Source organism: Pectinophora gossypiella, chromosome 4 (assembly GCF_024362695.1).
Source record: "Pectinophora gossypiella chromosome 4, ilPecGoss1.1, whole genome shotgun sequence".
NCBI classification, from domain to species: domain Eukaryota; kingdom Metazoa; phylum Arthropoda; class Insecta; order Lepidoptera; family Gelechiidae; genus Pectinophora; species Pectinophora gossypiella.
In genome coordinates, this window is record NC_065407.1 from 11,451,949 (window position 1) to 11,474,089 (window position 22,141).

Sequence of the window (22,141 nt, forward strand, 5' to 3'; positions counted from 1 at the left end):
CAGCCTGGTCGGATGAAGTTTGGAACCAAAGAGAAAAAACAAAAACGTATTAAAAAATAACCGGATGTCCTGCCCGAATGGGCAAATAATTAAAAAAAAAATAAAAATAACCGGCTGCGGAAAATTTTAAGCGTTTGAAGTTTGATAAAGTAAGGTTATTATTTATCGTTTGTTGGATACAATTTGTGTTCAGTATTTTACAAGTAAATGTTAATACTAAATGCGAATTTTACATAATGTCTAAAAATCTCTTCATAAGGGTAAGTTAGTCATGTTGAATACATCTGTATCATATTTTTTATTTCCATTGTCTTTAGTATCCGGTTTTTGCAGTATTTATTATACACAATGCTTTTAAAAGTTTTAACTTGCTCCATATCTTTCTATTAAGTGTTTAATGTGTGATGCTGTTTTTTATTATTATTATAATTGAGTATTCATTCATTTTTGAAGGTAAGTGTTTGTTATAACGCTTTAATTCTTCTTTTGTTGATTCAATATAAGTTTTTATGTTTATGTAAGCTATAGTTTTGAAGTGAAAGAAAAAAATCACTGCCTTCCTTAAAGTAAACTAAGTTTGTGGGTATTATACTGCAAAATCCGGTGGCAGGATCCTCAACCGTTACCTTAATTTACTTTGAGGATATGGTACATTTTATTGTATCTACCATTATGATTGTTATGCTAAGTTATCATTATGACTAAACTTTATTGCAGATGCCCCTAGTGGCTTGTCGAGCCATTGGATTACAATGTCAACAAAGTAACTTCTCTACTTCGAGACTTAACAATCAGAAAACTGAAAAGAGTAAGTCATTTCATTCAACTTTCTAAAGATCCTATTTGACTTTTTAAAGATGACTAAAAATTCTTCATTGGGTCTTTTCTTTTAGCAATCAACCAAGTCACCCTGCTTGGAAGAGTGGGATCCGACCCACAGAAGAGAGGATCAGAAGAACATCCAGTGGTAAACTTTCCTCTTGCGACTCATTTTAGTTACAAATATGAATCTGGTGATGTCTTGCAAAGAACTGATTGGCACAGAATCAGTGTCTTCAAACCAGGCCTCCGAGACACAGTCTACAAATTCCTAAAAAAAGGCCAAAGGGTGTATGTTACTGGAAAGTTGTCATACGGAGAAGTAAAACTCGACGATGGTCAAGTTCGAAGTGCATCCACAATAATAGCAGATGATATTATATTTTTCCAAAGTACACCAGATGAAAGTGCTTAATCATTATCTTGTAAGTTGATTAGTTTATAGGATAAAAGTGAATTCTAAAATATTAATTGCTTGGATATTATAACTTTTTTTTTTTACAACCTTGGCCTGTTAACATTGAGAATTAACCATGTAGAACCAAGATTATATGCCTATTATGATACCTAATGTGCCTACATTAGGTAAATTTTATGTGTTTTAGAAAAAAGTAGGTATCTAATTTATTCAGGTGAATGGGAATAAGGATTAGGGTGAAATTAATAATTCTGGAATAACATTATCTCCATTTATTATTTTAAGTTATAATAATTTTGACACAATATTTATTTGAATCATTTTATATTGTGTACAACAAGTTGAGAATTATAGTATGCATATATATGCACACTAAAATAGAAATAATTGTAAAAATACAAACTCAGTTGTCGTACTTACTCCATATACTAGGTACTTTGATAAAGCTCCACATTTTGTTTCACAAATCATACATACACTCTGTTTACAGTCAGTTTCTTATTCTAACTTACATAATATGCCCTATTTTATATTTACAAATTCTATATTTTTTAACTCTCTGACATTTACCTATATTGATAATAGAGATCACAGAAAATTGTAGCTGGAAATCTTTGAGTAAAAGCCCTAGCATACTCTATGTTTCTACCACTTTATTTTTATCACAGTGGGTGATTTTAACATTTCAAGGCAATTTGTTTGAGTTACATTGTTCTTTTTTTATTGTCACAATATTTTGTTATGGTTACAATAATATTTCGTTATCTATTTGTAATAATAATTAGAAATTAGAAATGAATATGCTGCCAAATATTTTTGAGTTGCTCTAATTTGTGGTAGACAATAATGCAATTATATTTCACATGCTACAATTGAAATGGTTTGCCAAAAAATACAATGGAAGACTGTAATGCTATACAGCATTAATAATTATTTTTCAATTCGATCATTTTACAGATGAATTTCTTTGAGCCAGTACTCTCTGTTTTAGCAAAATCATGTTATGAACGTACAGTAAAACTAATTAAATTACAAAAATGCATCGATGAGCGCGTAACAGCAACATGACACGCATACACACAAGGATATTGACTTTTGGCAACAGTCCACTGGCTGTATAATCACACTTAACTCCTGAATGGTCCATTGCACACAATATTATAACAGTCTCTATTACATCAACACATATAAACTCTTCGTCTCTTGCCGTTAACTATTTTGTTAATTGACACTATTAGATAAAAACCACTTGGCACAAAGGCATTTAAGGTCCATACCCTGTTTAACTCCACGCTAAATCTGTCAAAATACTCTCAGTGATTGTTTTTTTATATAATAAAATCTCATCAAATTGGTATTTTACTTTAGAGGAAGACGTCAATTACTTCCTGAGAGGAATTTGACTAGAACTTTAGTGGGTGGAGCTCATTGTAACCAAACATGCACTAGACAGTCGCACTGTAAGCGTTCTGCACCGACTGTCGTCGGCGATCATTGTTCACACTTTTCACTTATAAGATTGAGCGCGTAATGTTCGGAGCTGTAGTCAGTTTCTCGTTTGAGCATCATAGAGTCGCCGATGAGGGCGCTGATGCGGTGTTTGTCGTGCGCGAGGGGTGCGGGGTCGGCACGCGCGCGTTTCCGCCAGGGTTCCGTCGAAGCCGTCATGCTCAGGTCGGTTGGCATGTCTTCATCGACGGGCTCATCTTCACAACGCTCTTCTTTCATTTCTGTTTTAACTACTGGCTGGGGAGGAACTCTCGTAGGGCTCATCTGTTGCCGCAGTAGTGAGATATTTTTGATGTTCTTTAGTTCAGTTGGATTTCGGAGAAATCTGTGAATAGATAGCAGAGTTAGTGAGATACTCGTATAGTCAAATTAGATGTTACATATTTCCATCTGTGAAGAGATAAAACTTACTGGTAACAGTGTCGTTCGCCCTGCACTTTCCGCAGTATGTTGACGCGGTAGTAATATCTGAGAGCTCTCGACATTTTGTCGTAATTCATCGAAAGATGATTCTTCTGAATGCCCCACAGTTTAGCGAGCCCAGCAGGGTCCACGATCTTGAATACGCCGGTCTCTCTATTTTTCCAAGCGATGTAATTTGTGTAGCGCTGTGTCGGGTCATTTAGAAGCTGCTGGAGGAAGTCCCATAGTAATCTTCCGTCTGTAAATAAACATAACGTTGTTATAATACAGTCGTCTTTAAAATTGCGTATGTAGGTAAGTATTATACATACTATTTATGACAGGAATAGAATACTTACTGGTATTAGATTCAGGCATATCGCTGGGGAAGAATTCTCTGTGCTGAGCACGGTAATGTGAATGTTGTGGTGGTGCATGGGTCTGCGGTGCCGGACTCGTTAGAGGGGCATCCTTCGGCGAGCGTGGTGGGGGAGCAATCTGGCCTTCTTCATCTGAATCTGAGTGGTTGCTTCCAGAGCTAGGTTGTGCCGAGTTCTGAACGGGAGGCGCGTAAGCTGGCGCATAGGTGACGGGCTCGCCCCGTTGAGGGCTTCCTGAGCTATCAACGGATGGAGCAGGACTTAGGGTGACGGAATTGGGTTGTGCAGCGGCTGCGGCGGCTGCGGTATGGAAGTGGTGGAAACCATCCACCGCCCATGTGGGTGTGGGGGGGTGAGAGTGCGGGGAAGGTGGGTAGGTAATAGCGCGCGCGGTTGGCGTGACGGGCGACGATGGCACCCTGCCTAGCAGGGCCGCGTCACGCACCAGCATTTGTAGCACGTTATGTAGAACGTCACCGGCACCCGGGCAGCGCTCTCCTAGATCAGTTTTTGTTAAGAGACAAAGGGCCTTTCCTGTAACAAAGATAATTGTGTTGTATTATACTTACAAGTCAAACAGCTTAACGAGCCTTCCATAGCACGGAATCATCTTACTTTTTGGACAATCATGTGATTGTATTTTCATAACTAGGAACAGTCTCACAGAGTTTTATTGATAAATTTTCCCGCCGCTTAACAAACCCAGGATTTTCAGATCAAAAGTTGTGTGTTCTACACATTGACTTGTTTTTTTTTATACAAGTCTGTAAATATTTATTAATTGTTATGAAAATAATTTACCATTCATTTGGAAGAGATCCATGTCGAAGTTAGGCAGGTCGAATTCCCTTTCGCACCATTTGAGAAAGACGGCGACGTCTTCTCTCGTCCATAATCTGGGTTCTGGGGGCAGTCCCGCGGGTAGCTGGGCCTTGGCGTCCCCAAGCGGGGACGGCGGCGGCGGCGCCCACGGGAGCGGGTACCGCCACAACAGCTCGGTAGGGCTGAATGGCAGCGGCAAGCGCTCCATACTTGGCCCCGACGGCAGTTGTAAACTGACAACTTTCATCACGATTGTCTGTAACAATAAACACCCCGTTTATTTAAACGGTTCCTATGACGTCAATCGGATATTGACGTTCAGATACGCATTCCGATTCTAAAGGCCTGTTACAACCACTTGCTGATAGCCGAATTTAATATTAGAGCCGATAGTGATATTTTAGATAAGTGTTAGATAGTAGTATGTACTACTATTTGAAAGATGCGTCTTAAACAGGCTATCAAACACATAATTTTGACAGTTGTCGGTCTGTTTCAAATTCGCAAAATATACTTATCGTTAGTAGAAGTCAGAATTTCATAGTTGCCGCTATTCGACGGGAGATGGCGCTACGGTCCAGTTGAACTTCATTCAATAGACATGTTTTCTACCATCACAACTTCATCATTTTAGTCTTTTACATATCGTGCACTAGTATTTCGCAATGTAATTGTCTTTTTAAGTCTAATATGTTTTTAAATAAGTCGAAGTGCCTACTGCAAATAAATATTTGAAGCGACTGATTTTGATGAAATATTTTGTGTGTTTGGGTTCCATGGATGGTTAAGACCCGATTAGTGGCGCTGCGATCGGACAGGAGAACGTCTGCCGGATTCACAGTTATCTTTTAGCAATGGTAGCCATATGGATGTTTGTTTTCATAGTCATAGTCATTTATTGATAATAATAATTACACGTCACAGATATTACAAAATTCAATGAAATTAAATATTACTACGGAATTCAATTACAGGCAGCGCTGGTATATTTATTTGCGTTATCTAGTAGAGTTATTAAGATGCAAAACTATATTTGTCTGTGTTACTTTATGCATATCTTAGGCCACACTCTGCAGACTTTCATAACCATAATATGAGACAGTTTTCATTGTTAACAATCAATCTGAATAAACAAAAAATCTCTTGTATATCTAAAAAGGTATTATAACAATAACTTTACAATAACAAAAATTGTTCGATGCATAAAGTATCGTATAGCTTCTTTTATTTGCAATGCTGCAAAATTTCCTTTGAATTGTTTAAATTTTGGATAACTTTTATGGAACTGTTTATTTCCATTAAAGTAAAAGTAGGTAGTTAAGCGTCCAGACTGCCTGGAGAATGCGCCACGTTGCACATTCACCAAGATAAGCTCATGAAGCGTCTAGACTGCCTAGAGAATGCGCTATGTTGCATAAGATAAGCCGTGATGAGATCAGACGCTTGGTCCCTTCCCATTAGTTTTTAAAGTAGTCTTAAGCTGAACTTCTTTTAGAGAATACGTGTGTCTTATTCTAAATAAATAGTTTTAAATTCAATTAAATTGTCTTTTTAAAAACAGTCCTCTCACCCCGGGTGATTTATCTGGCGCAGCCGGTAGGATATTTGCATTAAGGCTGCACCTGAGGACTAGAAAATCGGTCGTCGGGTCAAAAAGTCGCAGATATCCACGAACCAAATAAATAAGTTAAACACAAGTGAGTGAGCGGACAGAGTGAAAATCGTTTTCACATAATACGAGAGACACATAATTCTACGAAGTTCAGTGCAGCTTTATCGTGGAGGATATGGCAGTAAGCAGCTTGTGAGTGACTAATTCGCATTCCACTTCTTATGCTTATCTATTCCTGTTAGTTGCGGGCTCAATTATTAATAAGTGAACTCTATAGCTCTATATAGTTTGTTTCAGTTAACTTCACTGAGATAAAGAATATCTGATTTTCACATATCGCACTAAATAGGTGATAAGTGAACTTTTAAGTATTTTTATTACTTTTGTTTGTTACATTTATTTTATTTTGTGTGTGTTTCGTTATAAAACTAAATATGGCTCAAGTAACGTTAGTTCCCAAAGAAATGCTGTGTTTGATACCGAAGTTTAGTGGTCAACCTGAACAGCTTAATTTATTCTTATCTAAAGCTCAATATGTACTAGATAGTTACACGATACAGGGTAACCTTGCTCAGAGCACATACCTTTTCCATTGTATAAGTAGTAGGCTTGTAGATAGAGCAGCTACCCTTATCAGTGAGAGACAAGACATAACGTCCTGGGATGCATTGAAATCTGTGTTACTTCAGCATTTCGGTGACCCACGCTCAGAGGAGTGCATTAGTATTGAACTCGAGAGCATGAAAATAAAGTCGGGGGAATCCTACAATGAGTTCTGTAACCGCATTCAACATGTTCGCAGCGCCTTATTTGCTAAAGTAAACCGGTTGACCGACGAAGGCGTAAAAGCAGCCAAAATGATCATTTACAATAACAGCGCGCTCAATGTTTTTCTATATAACCTTCCGGAAAACCTAATACGTATTGTTCGCCTAAAAGGTTGCTCCACTCTCGAAAATGCGTTAGGCATCGTAACTGAAGAGGTGAATTTCCAGCACCAATATAACTCTAAACACAAACAGTTAACTTCAACACATAATGTACAACCACAAAATTCTCAAAATGTTCAACCCCAGAATTTTAAATTTAATATTCCACAAAATACACCTGTCTTTCGACCAAGTGCTTTACAACAGTTCCGGATGCCATTACCTGGAAATCCTCAATTTAAATTTGGGATTCCACAGCAGATGGGCTATAAGCCAAACCTGACCCAAAACCAAAATAATTTTAAACCAAACCCTCAATTTAAATTCGGTATTCCCCAACCTCAAGGTTTTAGACCCAACTTCAATCAAAACACACAGGGTTTCAAATTCGGGATTCCCAATCAGTATCGGTTCGGGATTCCACCCCAGCCTCAGGGATACAGACCCCCTGTAAACAACTCCAAACCATTGGACACTGATGTCTCTATGCGAACAGCAACAAGACAGTACATGTTAGATGAACCTGAAGGTAATAATAACCTTTTCTATAACTATGAACTTGCGGAAACTTACTGTCATCCAAATGAAGGAGATTATGAAGCATATTACGATCTGTATGAAGAGCCGACCAGCTCGGAAACAACCGAAACTACCCCGGATTTTCACGAGCCGGCCGCACCCAACAACCCGATATAGTAAATCTTAATTGTGATAGCTTATTAAAATTACCACACATTAACTTACCTGAGATAAATGCTCGTTTTATGATAGACACGGGAAGCACTCGATCGTTTATCAGCCCAAGGAAAGTTGACGAGTTCTTCGCCAACTATAAGTTCTTCGAACCCTTCGAGGTTGTAAGCACTCACGCTCGTAGCAGACACGACGAAGTCATCGTCATACCCCTTCTGAAAACTTTTAAGAGCATGTTACAACATAAGTTTTATGTTTATGACGTCGATAATCGCTACGATGGCTTGATCGGTTCCGACCTTCTAAAACAACTAGGCGCCACAATCGATATGCAGAATCAAGTTCTCCGAACGAAAAATGTAGAAATACCAATAATATATAACCCACCATACGAAGTGCAGCTTCAACCACGTACTGAAACACGCGTGACGATTCCTGCGGACCTGAAAGATGGAGAGGCGATTATTAATTTCGTAGATTTCGGTAAAGACGTGCGTATGCCGAGCGCAATAGTTACATGCAAAAATTATTTCGCGACAACTGTAATACAAAACGCCTCTAGAGATATCGTCACATTAACTTTTTCTAAACCGTTGCACGTCGAAAAATTCGAACGAAATGAATGCAACATCAACTTTACCACGACTAATATCGAGATTGACGAATTACTGAAAGACAATTTAAAACGACTCCGGCTTGATCACATGAACAAAGAAGAAAAGGATAAAATATTTAAATTATGCCATGAATTTCGCGACATCTTTTATTGTGAACAACTACCGCTAACTTTTACCAACGAAGTAAAGCATAACATTCGTACAAAAAATGAAGATCCCATCTATATTAAACCATTTAGACAACCACCAGCTCAAAATCTGGAAATAGAAAAGCAAGTGCAAAAACTCCTCAAGGACAATGTTATACAAGAATCCCATTCACCATGGAGTGCCCCAGTCCACCTCGTCCCAAAAAAAATGGATGCCTCAGGCGAGGTCAAATACCGAATGGTAATAGATTACCGTCGCCTGAATGACGTCACCACCGATGATAAATATCCACTGCCCAACATTACCGATCTATTCGATAAGCTGGGAAAGTCTACATATTTCAGCACAATAGACTTAGCAAGTGGATATCATCAAATAGAAGTTGCAGAGCAGGACAGACCGAAAACAGCCTTTTCTACACAATCGGGACATTACGAGTTCACTCGCATGCCGTTTGGACTCAAAACAGCTCCGGCCACGTTCCAGAGGGCCATGGATAGCATTTTAAGAGGATTGCAGGGTATACACTGTATGGTATATCTTGACGATATCATTGTATACTCATGTAGTCTTCAGGAACACATAGAAAAGCTCAGGAAAGTTTTCGAACGGCTCAGAGCAACTAACCTTAAAATAACCCTGGATAAATCCGAGTTCCTCAGGAAGGAAGTTCTCTACCTTGGCCATGTCATTACAAAGGATGGACTACAACCAAACAACGATAAGATAGAGGCTGTTCTCAATTTCCCATTGCCTAAAACACCTACCGAAATTAAGAGTTTCCTTGGCCTCGTGGGATATTACAGGAAATTCCTGAAAGATTTCGCCAAAATTACACGACCCCTAACAGTCTGTCTGAAAAAGAAAAACAAGGTTGAAATCACCGATGAGTTCAAAGCAGCTTTCGAAAGATGCAAAGAGCTCCTCGTAAGCGCCCCTCTACTTCAGTTTCCGGATTTTTCGAAACCATTTGTGTTAACCACCGATGCTTCCAACTTTGCCATCGGTGCAGTACTTTCACAGGGACCAATAGGAAGCGACAAACCCATTGCATACGCGAGCAGAACTCTCAATGACGCAGAAACTAAATATAGCACCATCGAAAAAGAGCTTTTGGCCATTGTATGGGCCGTAAAACACTTTCGTCCGTATCTGTACGGCAGAAAGTTTACAATATACACAGACCACCGACCCCTCGCATGGTTGAATTCCATGAAGGACCCAAATTCCAAATTAACAAGATGGAAGTTGCGACTTTCAGAATTCGATTTTGACATTATATACAAAAATGGCAAACAAAATAGCAACGCGGACGCGTTATCCCGTATAAGGCTAAATGCTTTAGGTAAAGACGATACTGAATCCATGCAGGTGAATGTAGACGAATCTGAAAGACGATTACATTCTTACTTGGATGATGTGGTTTCTGAAATTGAAAGGTTAAGTAACGCGCAACCAAATCGGGAAGACGAAGTAATATCAATAAGCAGTGGAGAGAAAGAAGAAACAACAAAGCATGAGTTAGAAACTGAGTACCCTATATTATCGCCTTCTGAAAGCACCATTACAATACCAGAAGGAACGATGAGTAACATGTCTCTATCACAAACTGTTCATTCGGCACCAGACATGGACACAAATGGCATACCTATTCTAAACGAAGCCATAGACTCTAAACCTAATCAGATGTTAATTTATACATGGAACAGAAACGAAACGGCTGTAAAGAATATCTCTAGTAACAATCAAAAGATATTAGAAGCACATTTACCAACAAATAGGCCAGATTTGGTCACTCAATTCCTAAAAGAATATGTAAAACCGAAAACTAAGCATTTCATATATTTTGAAAATGAAATTCACCGTAAACAGTTTACACAAGCGGCTATAAAACTTTTTAGAAAAGGGACAGTCAAACTATTTGAATGCACTAAAAGAGTTATACATGTAGAGGACGAAGAAGAGCAACGACAAATTGTTTTAAAATACCACGAGAGTAAGACATGTCATCGAGGAATCAACGAAACTCTCATGAAGCTGAAACGCGTATACTACTGGAACAATATGAACATAACAGTCAGTAGCGTGATAAACGCGTGTGAAATTTGTAAAGCAATGAAGTACGACCGCAAACCATACAAACCTGAATTGCAGTTGACACAGACGCAGACAAAACCTTTCCAAGAATTGTTTATGGATTTGTTCTCAATAGAAGGGAAATACTTCCTGACCATCATTGATGCGTTTAGTAAACTAGGACAGGCTTTCGAAATTCCTAATCGCTCTACACCGGAAGTAGTAAGAGCTCTGATAAAATACTTTTCATTCTACGGTGTCCCTGAGAAGATAAGCGCTGATCCCGGATCAGAGTTCAATAATACATTAATGAAAGAAACGTTAAAATTTTATAAAATAAACTTACACATAGGGACACCTCATAACCCGAATTCTATGGGCATGATCGAAAGATTTCACTCTACCATCCTAGAAATTTATCGCCTTGCGAAATACGAGCAGAAAATTACGGACGCAACTTCGATCATGACATACGCAATAATGGCGTACAATCACACCATACATTCGACAACAGGACTTACACCTTTTGAAGTCGTATTTGGACATACCGACTGTACTAATGCTTTTAACGTCGAGTTTGACAAATATTACACGCAAAAACTGGTAGCCGAACACGCGAGACGAACCAAATATCTGTATAAATATATGACGGAGGAAATGCTAGAAAAAAAGGAAAAGGTTAAAGAAAGACGGGGAGGAGAGACAGGGTTTAATCTAGCAGAAGGAGACACGATATTTATAAAAGGGGTAAACACAAGACGCGGTAAAGATAAGCCCCGGTTTCAAAAAGCAGAAGTGGTTGGAGAGATAAGTAGGAATGTAGTACCTGTCGATGTTAGGAACCGTAATACCAATGTACCTATTAAGGACATTCGTCGTCCTCCACAGGGTCGTGCTCCTGCTGGTGGTCCAGTTGAGCCAGAGCCAGGAGGAGGCCAAGCTACAACGGATTGAACACAATCCCGGGATACTTCCTGTAAAAGAGGGAACTGCTATTATAAGTTACGATAAGTGGATAATAATTAAGAATCTAGATTTAAGTTTAGTATACGATGATATAGAGTTTAATTTCAACCGCTATGCGAACCTCAATAAACACGTCCTAAACCATTTTGGCAAGAATGTTTTTAATTTCGAACTTGCGAATGTCAAAAGTCAAACTGATCACCTAAAACACATAACTTTCACTAAACTCAGACAATTAAATCCATCAAAAAGAATAAAACGTGGACTACTAAACCCTTTAGGGTCACTTATAAAAGTAATAACTGGCAACTTAGACAATGAGGATGCTGTGAAGTATGATAAAATGTTAAATGAACTCAAAACTCGACAAATTTCAGAATTAAAGAAAATGAGTCTGGTCACTGAAATGTTGGGGACATTTACGAATAACAGCAATGTAACAAAAAATAATTTCATCCAATTGGATAGGGAAATTTGGGACATTAGAAAAATACTGAATGAGTCAATGACAAATTTTACAAACAATAGATTAATTCATATTTACAATTTATTTTTACATAACTTCCAAATGTTGTATATCAGATTGGATGAAATAGAAACAGCAATAGCATTTAGCAAAATGGGAACTCTCCACCAGTCAATATTAGACACTGACGAATTTGTAACTGTTTTAGGAAAAATTGAACGTAAAGAGAGCCTTGCATATCCCGTAAATTATGTAAATTTAATTAAAATAGAGCAGTGTGTAGAGATTAAGGCATATATCAAAGAAAATCAGATAGTCTTTATCATCGAAGTTCCCTTGGTCAAAAAGGGAATATACGATTATTATCACGTCTTTCCTCTACCTATTACAAACAACCTAAATCAATCCGTCCTAATTATCCCAAAACAACCTTACCTTATTGCGAATGGTTCGAACACATTCTCACTCACCAAACGCTGCAAAGAGTTGGAGAGAGGCTTCTTTATTTGCTACGAAGAACACATTCCCCCAAGATCCATGGAGGATACCTGTGTGGCGGACTTAATGAAGTTTACTATGAATATTACCACCTGTTATCCTATCCTGGTGGAAGTGAAGACAATTAAAGTAGAGCCCATACAACCTAATCGATGGATTCTCTACTCTAAAGCCAACATCCTTTTGAAGACACGCTGTGGAAGTGAGATGAGCAGAATCTACATCAGAGGTACTTACCTGGCTGTGATCGATGATAACTGCGAACTAAAAATCGATGACGTCACACTGAGGCATCATAGTTCCGAAGCATCTCCAATACTATATCCCAAGTTACCTCTTATAAATTTTCCGGAAATCCCAACTTCAGCAGCAGCATCGCCCTGGAAGCCTATCAACTTGGATGAGGTCGACCTGCGACATCTCCAAGTGTTGTCGTACGCCCTAAAAAAAGCTGACAGTGTTGTGCTAAGTGAAAGTGATAAAAGTGTAAGTGCGGTAAATATAAATAGCATTAGTATAGGAACTCTATTTTTATATATAATCTTAGTTTTAACAATTTTTATCGGTATCTTCATAACTTTAAGAAGACGTCGAAATTCTCAGTCTCAAAAATCATCCCCTGAGAATTTCGAAGTTATGGAGGGAGGAGTTAAGCGTCCAGACTGCCTGGAGAATGCGCCACGTTGCACATTCACCAAGATAAGCTCATGAAGCGTCTAGACTGCCTAGAGAATGCGCTATGTTGCATAAGATAAGCCGTGATGAGATCAGACGCTTGGTCCCTTCCCATTAGTTTTTAAAGTAGTCTTAAGCTGAACTTCTTTTAGAGAATACGTGTGTCTTATTCTAAATAAATAGTTTTAAATTCAATTAAATTGTCTTTTTAAAAACAGTCCTCTCACCCCGGGTGATTTATCTAGGTACTGTTTCTTAACAGTAATATTCCCGCCATATTGATATCGTAATGCCTATTTCAAAATCCTCTTAATTTGTTAAATCTGTACTAAGTATTTTCCTGAATAAGTTTATTTATCTTTATTCTGAGTTTATATATCTACTACAGTGTGAAGCAGATAATACGTACTTACTAGTCATAGCATTTACGTAGATGTATAGTCATTTTTATATAATTCGCCGAACAACTGAAAGTTATCTTAGTTTGATAACCCACAGTGATATCTGGTGGATTTTAATTTTTTATACTTCGGGGCAATTATAAAAATGGTGTGGCCTGTTACGGATCTGTGATATATATCTAGTTGATACATGTATATCAAGCTTTAAATCCGGATTTGGGGTAACACCTGCTGATTACAATCTCTGTAGACATTGACAAACATTGCAATATTGGGGTGAGTATTATTATTACTACATGATGCCCCTAATCCTAGGGGTCGGCCAGGATCGACATAATTAAGGGATGCACGTGTACATTTTTTAGGGAGCTGCACATACAATTGGGTATTGTTGCAAACGACAGTCTCGTTTGTTACTTCGATTCTCCGTTTCTCGCATGAGTGTATACTTTGTAAAAATGTTGGGCATTCTTTGTAGACTTTTCTACTTTGCAACTTAGTTATAGGTTTTCAAGGTGTTTTTTCTTCAGTCTTATCAGAATTGGTATTATTTTGTCACATCATTTAAGGTAGGTATAGCGATGGAACTAATAGCACGGTGGCCTCTCCGTCAGATCCGGCCGCTATGTACCGTATATCGGCCTTATCGGGTGCGGTCGGAAATGCGTGAACACGATAACACGGTTTGCGATAAGCACCGCTACTCACCGGCTGAGCTGATCCGGAACTGGCTGTCGTCAAAATCCTAGAAGTGGGTAGACGAAAATTGGACAATTCAGCACGTATACATGTTCACAACACAAGTAGCACAGTATCCAGTGTTCACAGAGCACCAGGCACACGCGTAGAAGCGGCGGTCCCTCCAAACGTGTCGTGTTACGGCACGCCGTAAACCAGCAGCGTATCTGAGGGATCGGACGCAAGCGAACGTCGCCGACGGCTCTCCGACGCGGACTGATGATGCGGCGGTGGCGCGGGCGGACGCGCGCCCGCCGGTTCGCCGCCTTCCCGCACCCACCGCCGCCTTCCCCGCGCCGGCACGACGCCTCACATATTGCCGAGATAAAACTTCGGGAGCCAGACCAAGTCCCATTTTTAACCAGAAGTACTAGCACTGTTTCCGCAAACCGTTATCAGAATTTGTTGGCGTTGACGGACGATGCCCTACGAACACTTGTCGCGACAGTATCGCAGTTAGAGGTTTATGTAGAGTCTTATTTGCACGTACTATGTGCTTAGGGCATGCGGAAGTGCTAGTTAAAGTGTGATTGGATTACGTCAGCGCGCTAGTTTTTAATATCTACTATTATATTTCCTTGTTTGTCGTGAGTTTGGAACAATATGTTTAATCAATATTAAATTGTAAAAGGTCATCAGATGAAATTAATTCATCTGAATTCGAATACTATGCAGAAAAAGTTGAAACAGCTACTAGTCTTAAAGTTGGATGAGATACAGATAAATTGAAACGAGTTGTTGAAAGATGTAAAATTCCGACACTGTGGTTCATGTAACGGGCATCGTTAGTCTTAGTCGTTGATGAGGCAATGCTGAGACAAAGAGCACAGGAAATGTCTGAGCGACCGGCCGGCAGTTTCCTGGTGTAGAGTGAGACAATATGAACGCCAACCGGTTTGAGCTGAGCTCATTTGGCCTGCCTGCGTACGTGTAATGTTTGCGGTTACCTACTGTGACTTGGATTATCATTAAGACGGCGAAGAATCATTTAAATGACATAGAATTATTTGATATTAGTAGGTACAACACACAAATAACATTTACACAAATGCTCATTGACAATTGTCAAAGCTGCACTCCTCAAATAACAGTATGGTGATTAAGACAGAGCATAATATTGTCAACTGAATCAGTAATTTGGCTAGTGTCTGCTGTTGTGATTCCTGTCGAGCAGACGCGGACAGAAGCCAATGTTCCATATGTGTTCGTGTGTGTAATTTCATCTTGTGTGTGCCCTGGCGGCCATCCCACTACCGGTTCGAGACAGAAATATTCGGCAGCCAAGACGGAAGTGGCCTCGGAATCTTTACCTGTTGCTCCCTTCGCCCGCCCCGCACTCCCTGCTCGTTGCGTCTCTCTCGCTCCCTGGCCGTTGTGGGCTGTTTCGGTTGGTTACACGCAATCGTTTTCGTCGTGAAGTTATGCACAGTAATTTGGAGAATAAAAGCCTATGATGTTCGGCCGTACGCAAGTGCCTGTAGTGGCCGTGACCGCAGATCTGCTACTTTCTTTGTTGACACTTAAATGTTACATAAGAGTTCGTAGTTTTTCTATTCGGTAATGCTCTTCTATTTTTTTAAACTGTTTTTGACTAGTATTGCATAAAGATAAATAAAAGTATTGTCTTGATGCGATGCAGACCAGCATACGATGTTTAAATTATAGGTTGGATTGTATGGTAGCATTGATAGCCCGGCTGGTATGCGACGACCGGTCGGTCGGACACGAATCCAAACTCGCACACATGCGGAAGTGCCCGAAATAAGTTCATTGCGTTGGAGCATACCTTCAAAAACTAACCGACTCGTTCCTCCGGGTAAAAGAGTGAATTAATTAGTTGTCAAAATTTTGTAATCTGTAAACTTCTTCCGCGTACTTATCAGAGAATTTCGGTATTTCCCTTGCTATAATTCTTATACGTACTGATAATATCGTACCTGTTCGTGACAATTTTTTACATTGACTAATAACTTCGTAATATTTTGATTACGATTAGATAAGTATATCTATCATATTACCTTTGCTTAGCAATATCCGGATACTGGGTATACACTGCTTTGTTTAGTTGTATCATTATCTCCCAAGCGTTTATCCTGTTTTTACCTTTCTTCCCAAGACGCCAGTAAATGCAATGCCTCCATCAAACTAACGCCATTCACAAAAACAATTAAAAAGTAAAACAATTAGATGAGAAATAGGTAAATTTAACGCATTTTGTTTCATGAAGTTACAAATTGTGTGTAGATACTAGGAAATGAAAGATATAGAATAGCTGAAGTCGGAAATTAATACAAGCGGGAAAAGGAAATTAGACAGGGGCCGCCTGTGGGCACCGGAAGTGTGGGGGGTTAGAGGGGGAGTGCGAATCTCTGCTCTAACTTCCGGTGATGGCCGCGCGCGGAAAAGGAACGGCCACGTAGGTGACGGAAGTACAGACCCGTCCGCTTCCGCACTAGTAGGTATGTATGTTTATTCTATTTTACATCTGTAACCTATGTAGGTATTTTTTAAAAATGGTACATCAGATATCTGCTTTTCTGTAACTCAAAGAACTACGCTATCTATTACTTATCATCAATTTAAGTGAATCTTGTGATGTGATGAGTACATAACCCTATTCTAAAACTAGTCTGTACACTATTTAAATCATTACAATTAATTGAGGTGCAATCATTCAAATTACTTGTGTTGTAAGGAAAGAATAAGGCAAGTGGAAGGCGGGAAAAGCGTTGCGATCGCAGCGGAAGTCTAGACCGGACGCTGTACCATTTTAAATTGCAATCGTATGGAAATGGCAGCACTTCCTGTTCGCTGACCCGGATTAACCGCATTACTTCTAGTTTCAAATGTATATCTACATTTCCTTAAGTCTTTACGTATAAATATTAGATATCGCAACGTGCTGTACGCGTTTGCTTTGCGTGAAATTATATAAACAATAACAAAAACACCCGTTTGAATTTTAACCACAATGAATCATCGAATGTTTGCAATAATACACACTGTTCGCTCAATTACAATAAAATGATGTTGCAACTTGCAAGCCCCTCGACGCACTTCCGAGCTGGTTCATAGACCGCGGCCCCGATTCCGTTGTTCTTGCGTTACATAATCAGGTGCCGCTCAAAACTAGGCAACGATGTCACGCCGAAAAATTACGCCACTTACCTACTGGCTTTGGACCACAGTCTTGTGGTATTGGGAAATTTGTCAGTTAACCGCTGTTTCCTAAAAGACAAAAAGGATTCGTTATTGTATATTTGGAAAGAGCAGTGCGTATGTAGAGTCAATTATGCGACCGCAATTCGGTTTTTCAATTGATTTTACATTAATTCAAATTAGGTAATGACGTAGACGCAAGGCTAATTAGACATTAACTTCCGTCTATTGTAAGCAAATTATGATACGGAATTTCTTTTTAAATCAAGTTTAAACTTTCTGTGTCATTTTGATTTTAATGAATGACGATGTATTCAATTGCACTTTGCCGAGAACGGATCTGGTTAAAAGCCTAGTAAACTAGTTTAATCTCTTAAAATCATTCCCTTGTTCAGGTTTTTACTTAGGTATTCCAAGAAGTACTTTTGTCTCTTGTTTGACATGTAAGGGTGGCTTCTACGTTATTGTTATGTTTTATTTTTCTGTCGGCCTGTTTGCAGTTTCGTTCAATCAAAAATTCTTCTTTGAAATGCAGATCATTGAGATAAAGGGTAAACGTCACGCAATCGTTTCCTCCTCGAAGATCCTAAATTATGGTCAAGAAATTGTCCACTTCCGTCGACCTTAGGCAACGCCAACAAGTCCACTTGTGGTCACGCGATCAAAGTCACTTAAATGCGTGTGTACGAGAAATTCGCATTCTGTTATATGTCTCGCTAAACTATTTCCAGAACCGACGCGATTTGGGATAGATATTTATTACATACAAACCGAACTGCATGGTTTGGTTTCGTATTGAATAGTTAGTTGTTTTGGTGCAACCTTGTATATAACATACCTATACCTACATTAAATCAAAATAAAAAGTCGATATGTGCATGTGCAACGCCAAGTTGTTCTGAATAGACAATTTAAACGATTTTAACGAGTAACCCCCGCAGAGCGTCTGAGCGCACAAGTGTCACATGACAAAGCAACCCCTCCGCTTGGGATCAACGCGATCAAAAAACCGGGTCGGGAATGCACCCGTGTAGATGGGGGCCATCAGTCTGCGAGACTCGACGATTTTTAAAGACCGTTCACAAACATAGCCTATAGGCTGTTGTAGATTCAAAACGATAACTAATTTAATTTACATAGGTATATGCAGTCTATACATTGTTAGCTGGCTGAATTGATTTTTGGTTAATGTTTCTTCATCTCCTCTATCCTCTTGTTTGGTTTTCTACTTGACTCTTAATTTCGAAATGTATCGGGAAAATAATGACTTGAGAGAAACAATATCGAATTGTCGGAACAAGGGGAAGTTTAGGTTTGTGTCTACTTAATAAATATTAATTGAAATAATTTTGCACTCTATGGTTATTACCCCCGCTGACGGCTTGCCGTCACTCAGCCTAATGTAGTCAAATATATTATGGTGTCATAAAAAGTGTATCGTCTGGGGGCTCGCTTGGTATGTCCCAATCGGGCCATGTGCGCGCGCTCCCACGCGTAGTTGACGCACAAGTGTGCGCGAGCGCCACAAACATACCTACAGTCTGTTTCGCTTGTTCAGTTGCTTCCCATGTGTGAGTAGAGCTGCTACTTCCTGGTACAACGTGCGAGGCGCTTTATTTAAATGTTCTCTTTGTGTGCGTATGCTATATTATTTATATTCTCGTCCCTACAAGAATATTATTACATTAAACAATATGTGTGCGTGTGTCAAGACTCTTTAATCTCTATTGTACTTCCTGATTACATGATAGTGTGTGTGAGCCACTTGTTTGAATGCTAGGGCGACTTTATCTCAGTGAGGGACAGAGTGCAGCGTCCGATTACTTTAGAGTGGGGGAAATATAATTCTTTATCGACGAAATTATTTACTATTTAAGCTTTGTTCAAGTTTAAGTTCTTAGATTCAAGGTTTCCTTTTCCAAAGGAACATGCTAGTTGTCTGTAAGTTGTAACTTAACTCGAGTGACAACAGCACGTTCAATACATCCGAAGCGCCCACACGTAGTGAACGCCAAACAAAGAGCTCATGTTTACATTCTAATTGGAAACAGGAAGCATAAAGTCCGTTGTAATATCTCGATCACATACTGTTCTCGGTATGAAACAATACCAGTTCCGCTTTTGTTTGCAAAACTGCGCCGTTTCAGGAAGTGGCCGCACTTTGATCGATTCGTTTTGGCTGAGAACCGGTGTGCGTAGGTATTTCATGCTGTCATTTTAAGAGGAAGCATTAAGTAAATGTGGATTGACGTGAGCGTTGATTTGGTACACCATGTGCCTACTTAAATTACATTACAGTAAATAATTGTCGATAACCGATATCGATGTAAATACTAGTACCGAAAACAGCACTAAAGCGATGTGGGTCGCAAGTGGACAGATGCGGCTCGCAAAGAGCAGTTTGCACAATTCGGTGGGGTCCGGTACTCTCGGAGGGAGAACTATGAATTTTTACTACTGATCCCTCCTGTCGCTCACATCTGTCGCCTCTATCGACTGTGGATTAGATACAACGTCATTAATTGATTTGGGCTAAGGCGCGAAGGGTTAGGGATTATTTTTGAATGTGATCCGCAGCTGCATATGTCGTGCCGTATTGATCGAGAGACGCTTCCGTCTATTTAAATTGAAATTGTAGTGTGAAACAAAATTCGATGAACATCTTGACATACCTACTTGAGAGACGTTTCCGGCATTTCAACTATCTAAGTATTAATACCTACTGCTGACATGTAAAGTCAAGACGAGTAAAGCGAAACGCAAGGGCATGCACTACCTACCTTTTCTCGAAACATTTCGTCGATTTTTTGAACCCTCATAACTCAGGTTTGGAGTATAAAGCAAGGAAATATAAAGATTTTAATTGTGTATAAATTTAGTACAGTTATAAATAATAAATTCTCAGGATATGTTCTCAGCAGTGAACTTATTAAACAAATAAAGTTTCAAATAGCTATTATACATTTGATTTTATTGATTACATATCAATAAATGTAAAATACCCTTATTTTGGAAACTCAGTGACTCAATAACTGTCATCATAATTATAAGGTACTTCTAGATGTCTTAAAAGATGTAAGCTAGTATTAGTACACAAACAACAGGAAAATCTCCTCCCCCCCCCCAAATAAACAAATTTATTAAGGCGTTCAAACACATTGTATAGAAATTGAATTGAAATTCCATCCAAAAACGTTTTCATGTAAAATGCTAAGCTTCTAACTCTACACGCCCTACCTGTCATCGTCTTGGCAACATTTGACATGAAAATGTTTTTTGATGGGATTACTTATTCCTCTCTTAGAAGCTAAGAAATCAATCAATCAAATATACTTTATTGCACAGAACTAAATGTCAACAATCAGACATAACACATGAATACTTACAGTACAGAAATGTAGGTATAATAATATATAATTTAACTACTTTATTCGTGAAAAGCGTTATACATTATAATTCTCTTTCCGGTCATATACTGAACGCGACACGGCCGCAGATAGCAACTGCATTGGTGCAATAATGCAATTATGCATAGTTACGTGGTTGTTCTCGAAGAAGGGAGGGATGCATTGAGGGACGCATTTGTAGGGATTCCATCTGCATTGCACTTGACGCATTTTACCTTGAACTCGACATGTTTACCGAATGATACGTCATTGTTACTACGATTCTCAAGTACATACTCAAACATTTTATAGTAGGTATGTATCTATTGATAAATGTAGCTACAAATATTAATTTTGAGATAAACAATAAGGATTACTGGAAAAAGATCCGAAAGTGGTGTGTCTGGATCGTAGTAACTGGAATTCCGTGGTCTCTGCCTACCCCAATGGGAGACAGTCGTGATCTTATGTATGTAATAAGAATTAATGGACACATAGAAAAATCTAGTGGGAGAATTTCTTCAACCATACAGGTGTTTCATTATATCATAGGCTTTTCACAATTAAATACACTTAATTCTACTCGTATTAGCACCACATTGCTTAAGCTCGACAGGAAAGTGCAGGTGGCCTTAGTTAAACTGGGTCGGGAAACCCCTTTGTTTGGTTCAATCGACTGAATTAAACAGGATTGAATTGATTATCACACTGAACAAAATATTGTATTACCTACTTAACTGAAATTTGGATTGATAGATATTTTTGGGCATAATTCCTAATTACGTAATTACCTACAAAGTCGTGTTTAAAATTCAAGTTTCTTATGCTGCAGTAGCTCAAGTACTTAATTTAAATACAGCTAGTACGAAAGGTGATATTGAATGATCACCAGGAATATCTATAATTAGTTAATTGCGCAAAACGTGCTCAGCCTATGGCATTCGTAAATTGAGGCTGGCACCTTGCGTGGACCGTGAGAAGACGAGCGAGTTCACCCCTTCATTACAGACGGGTACAGGTGTAAATATTGTTCTGGACCACGCCCTACGACCCTTGTTCAGGTAGTTGCTCCATATCCGTATAATTACTTCGCTATTTCTGTATACACTTTTAATTATGAAGATGTTCTGTTCTGCCCGGGGCATCTATTTTTTACGTCGCAGATTAAATTCTGTTTTGAATTGTACAGAATTTAAATTGTACACTTTGTACCTATATAAAACATTACATTGAAATCGGTAAAAAAAGTTTAAAAACTAAAACCGTAAGTGATACGGAAAAATCGCGCTCTCAAAAGTATAACAAGATAATATTACTCAGAAAAGTATTTCGAATCAAGAGTGCATCGGGCAATCAAGACGCTTTTGGCGATACCTCATGTTAAATTCCGATGAGTGGTTTAGAAGTAAGGAGATAACAGACGTA

General features: G+C 38.9%; 2 protein-coding genes across 2 annotated transcripts; one reads left to right on the forward strand and one right to left on the reverse strand.

Annotated features, from left to right (window-relative positions):
* Nucleotides 1–99: 99 nt before the first annotated feature.
* Nucleotides 100–1,307, forward strand: LOC126366093 (single-stranded DNA-binding protein, mitochondrial). Its single transcript, XM_050009025.1, has 3 exons — nucleotides 100–260; nucleotides 718–808; nucleotides 894–1,307. The coding sequence occupies exons 1-3, from the start codon at nucleotides 237–239 to the stop codon at nucleotides 1,232–1,234; spliced, it is 456 nt and encodes a 151-aa protein (XP_049864982.1). The 5' UTR covers nucleotides 100–236; the 3' UTR covers nucleotides 1,235–1,307.
* Nucleotides 1,308–1,494: 187 nt separating this feature from the next.
* LOC126366057 (ets DNA-binding protein pokkuri) lies at nucleotides 1,495–14,399 on the reverse strand. The gene is made up of 5 exons (XM_050008960.1): nucleotides 14,142–14,399; nucleotides 4,330–4,606; nucleotides 3,508–4,062; nucleotides 3,158–3,407; nucleotides 1,495–3,071 (listed from the first exon to the last, which is right to left on the reverse strand). Exons 2-5 carry the CDS (start codon nucleotides 4,595–4,597, stop codon nucleotides 2,729–2,731), a joined length of 1,416 nt encoding a protein of 471 aa, XP_049864917.1. The 5' UTR covers nucleotides 4,598–4,606; nucleotides 14,142–14,399; the 3' UTR covers nucleotides 1,495–2,728.
* Between the last annotated feature and the right edge of the window lie 7,742 nt (nucleotides 14,400–22,141).

Excerpts from the sequence above, each read along its gene's own strand:
- LOC126366093 (XM_050009025.1), top strand. The coding sequence starts at position 237 with ATGTCTAAAAATCTCTTCATAAGG. Across the intron at positions 261-717 it reads CTAAAAATCTCTTCATAAGG|ATGCCCCTAGTGGCTTGTCG; the intron begins GTAAGTTAGTCA and ends ACTTTATTGCAG. Across the intron at positions 809-893 it reads CAATCAGAAAACTGAAAAGA|CAATCAACCAAGTCACCCTG; the intron begins GTAAGTCATTTC and ends CTTTTCTTTTAG.
- LOC126366057 (XM_050008960.1), bottom strand. The coding sequence starts at position 4,597 with ATGAAAGTTGTCAGTTTACAACTGCCGTCGGGGCCAAGTATGGAGCGC. Across the intron at positions 3,408-3,507 it reads TATGCCTGAATCTAATACCA|ACGGAAGATTACTATGGGAC; the intron begins GTAAGTATTCTA and ends GTTTATTTACAG. Across the intron at positions 3,072-3,157 it reads GGCGAACGACACTGTTACCA|ATTTCTCCGAAATCCAACTG; the intron begins GTAAGTTTTATC and ends ATCTATTCACAG.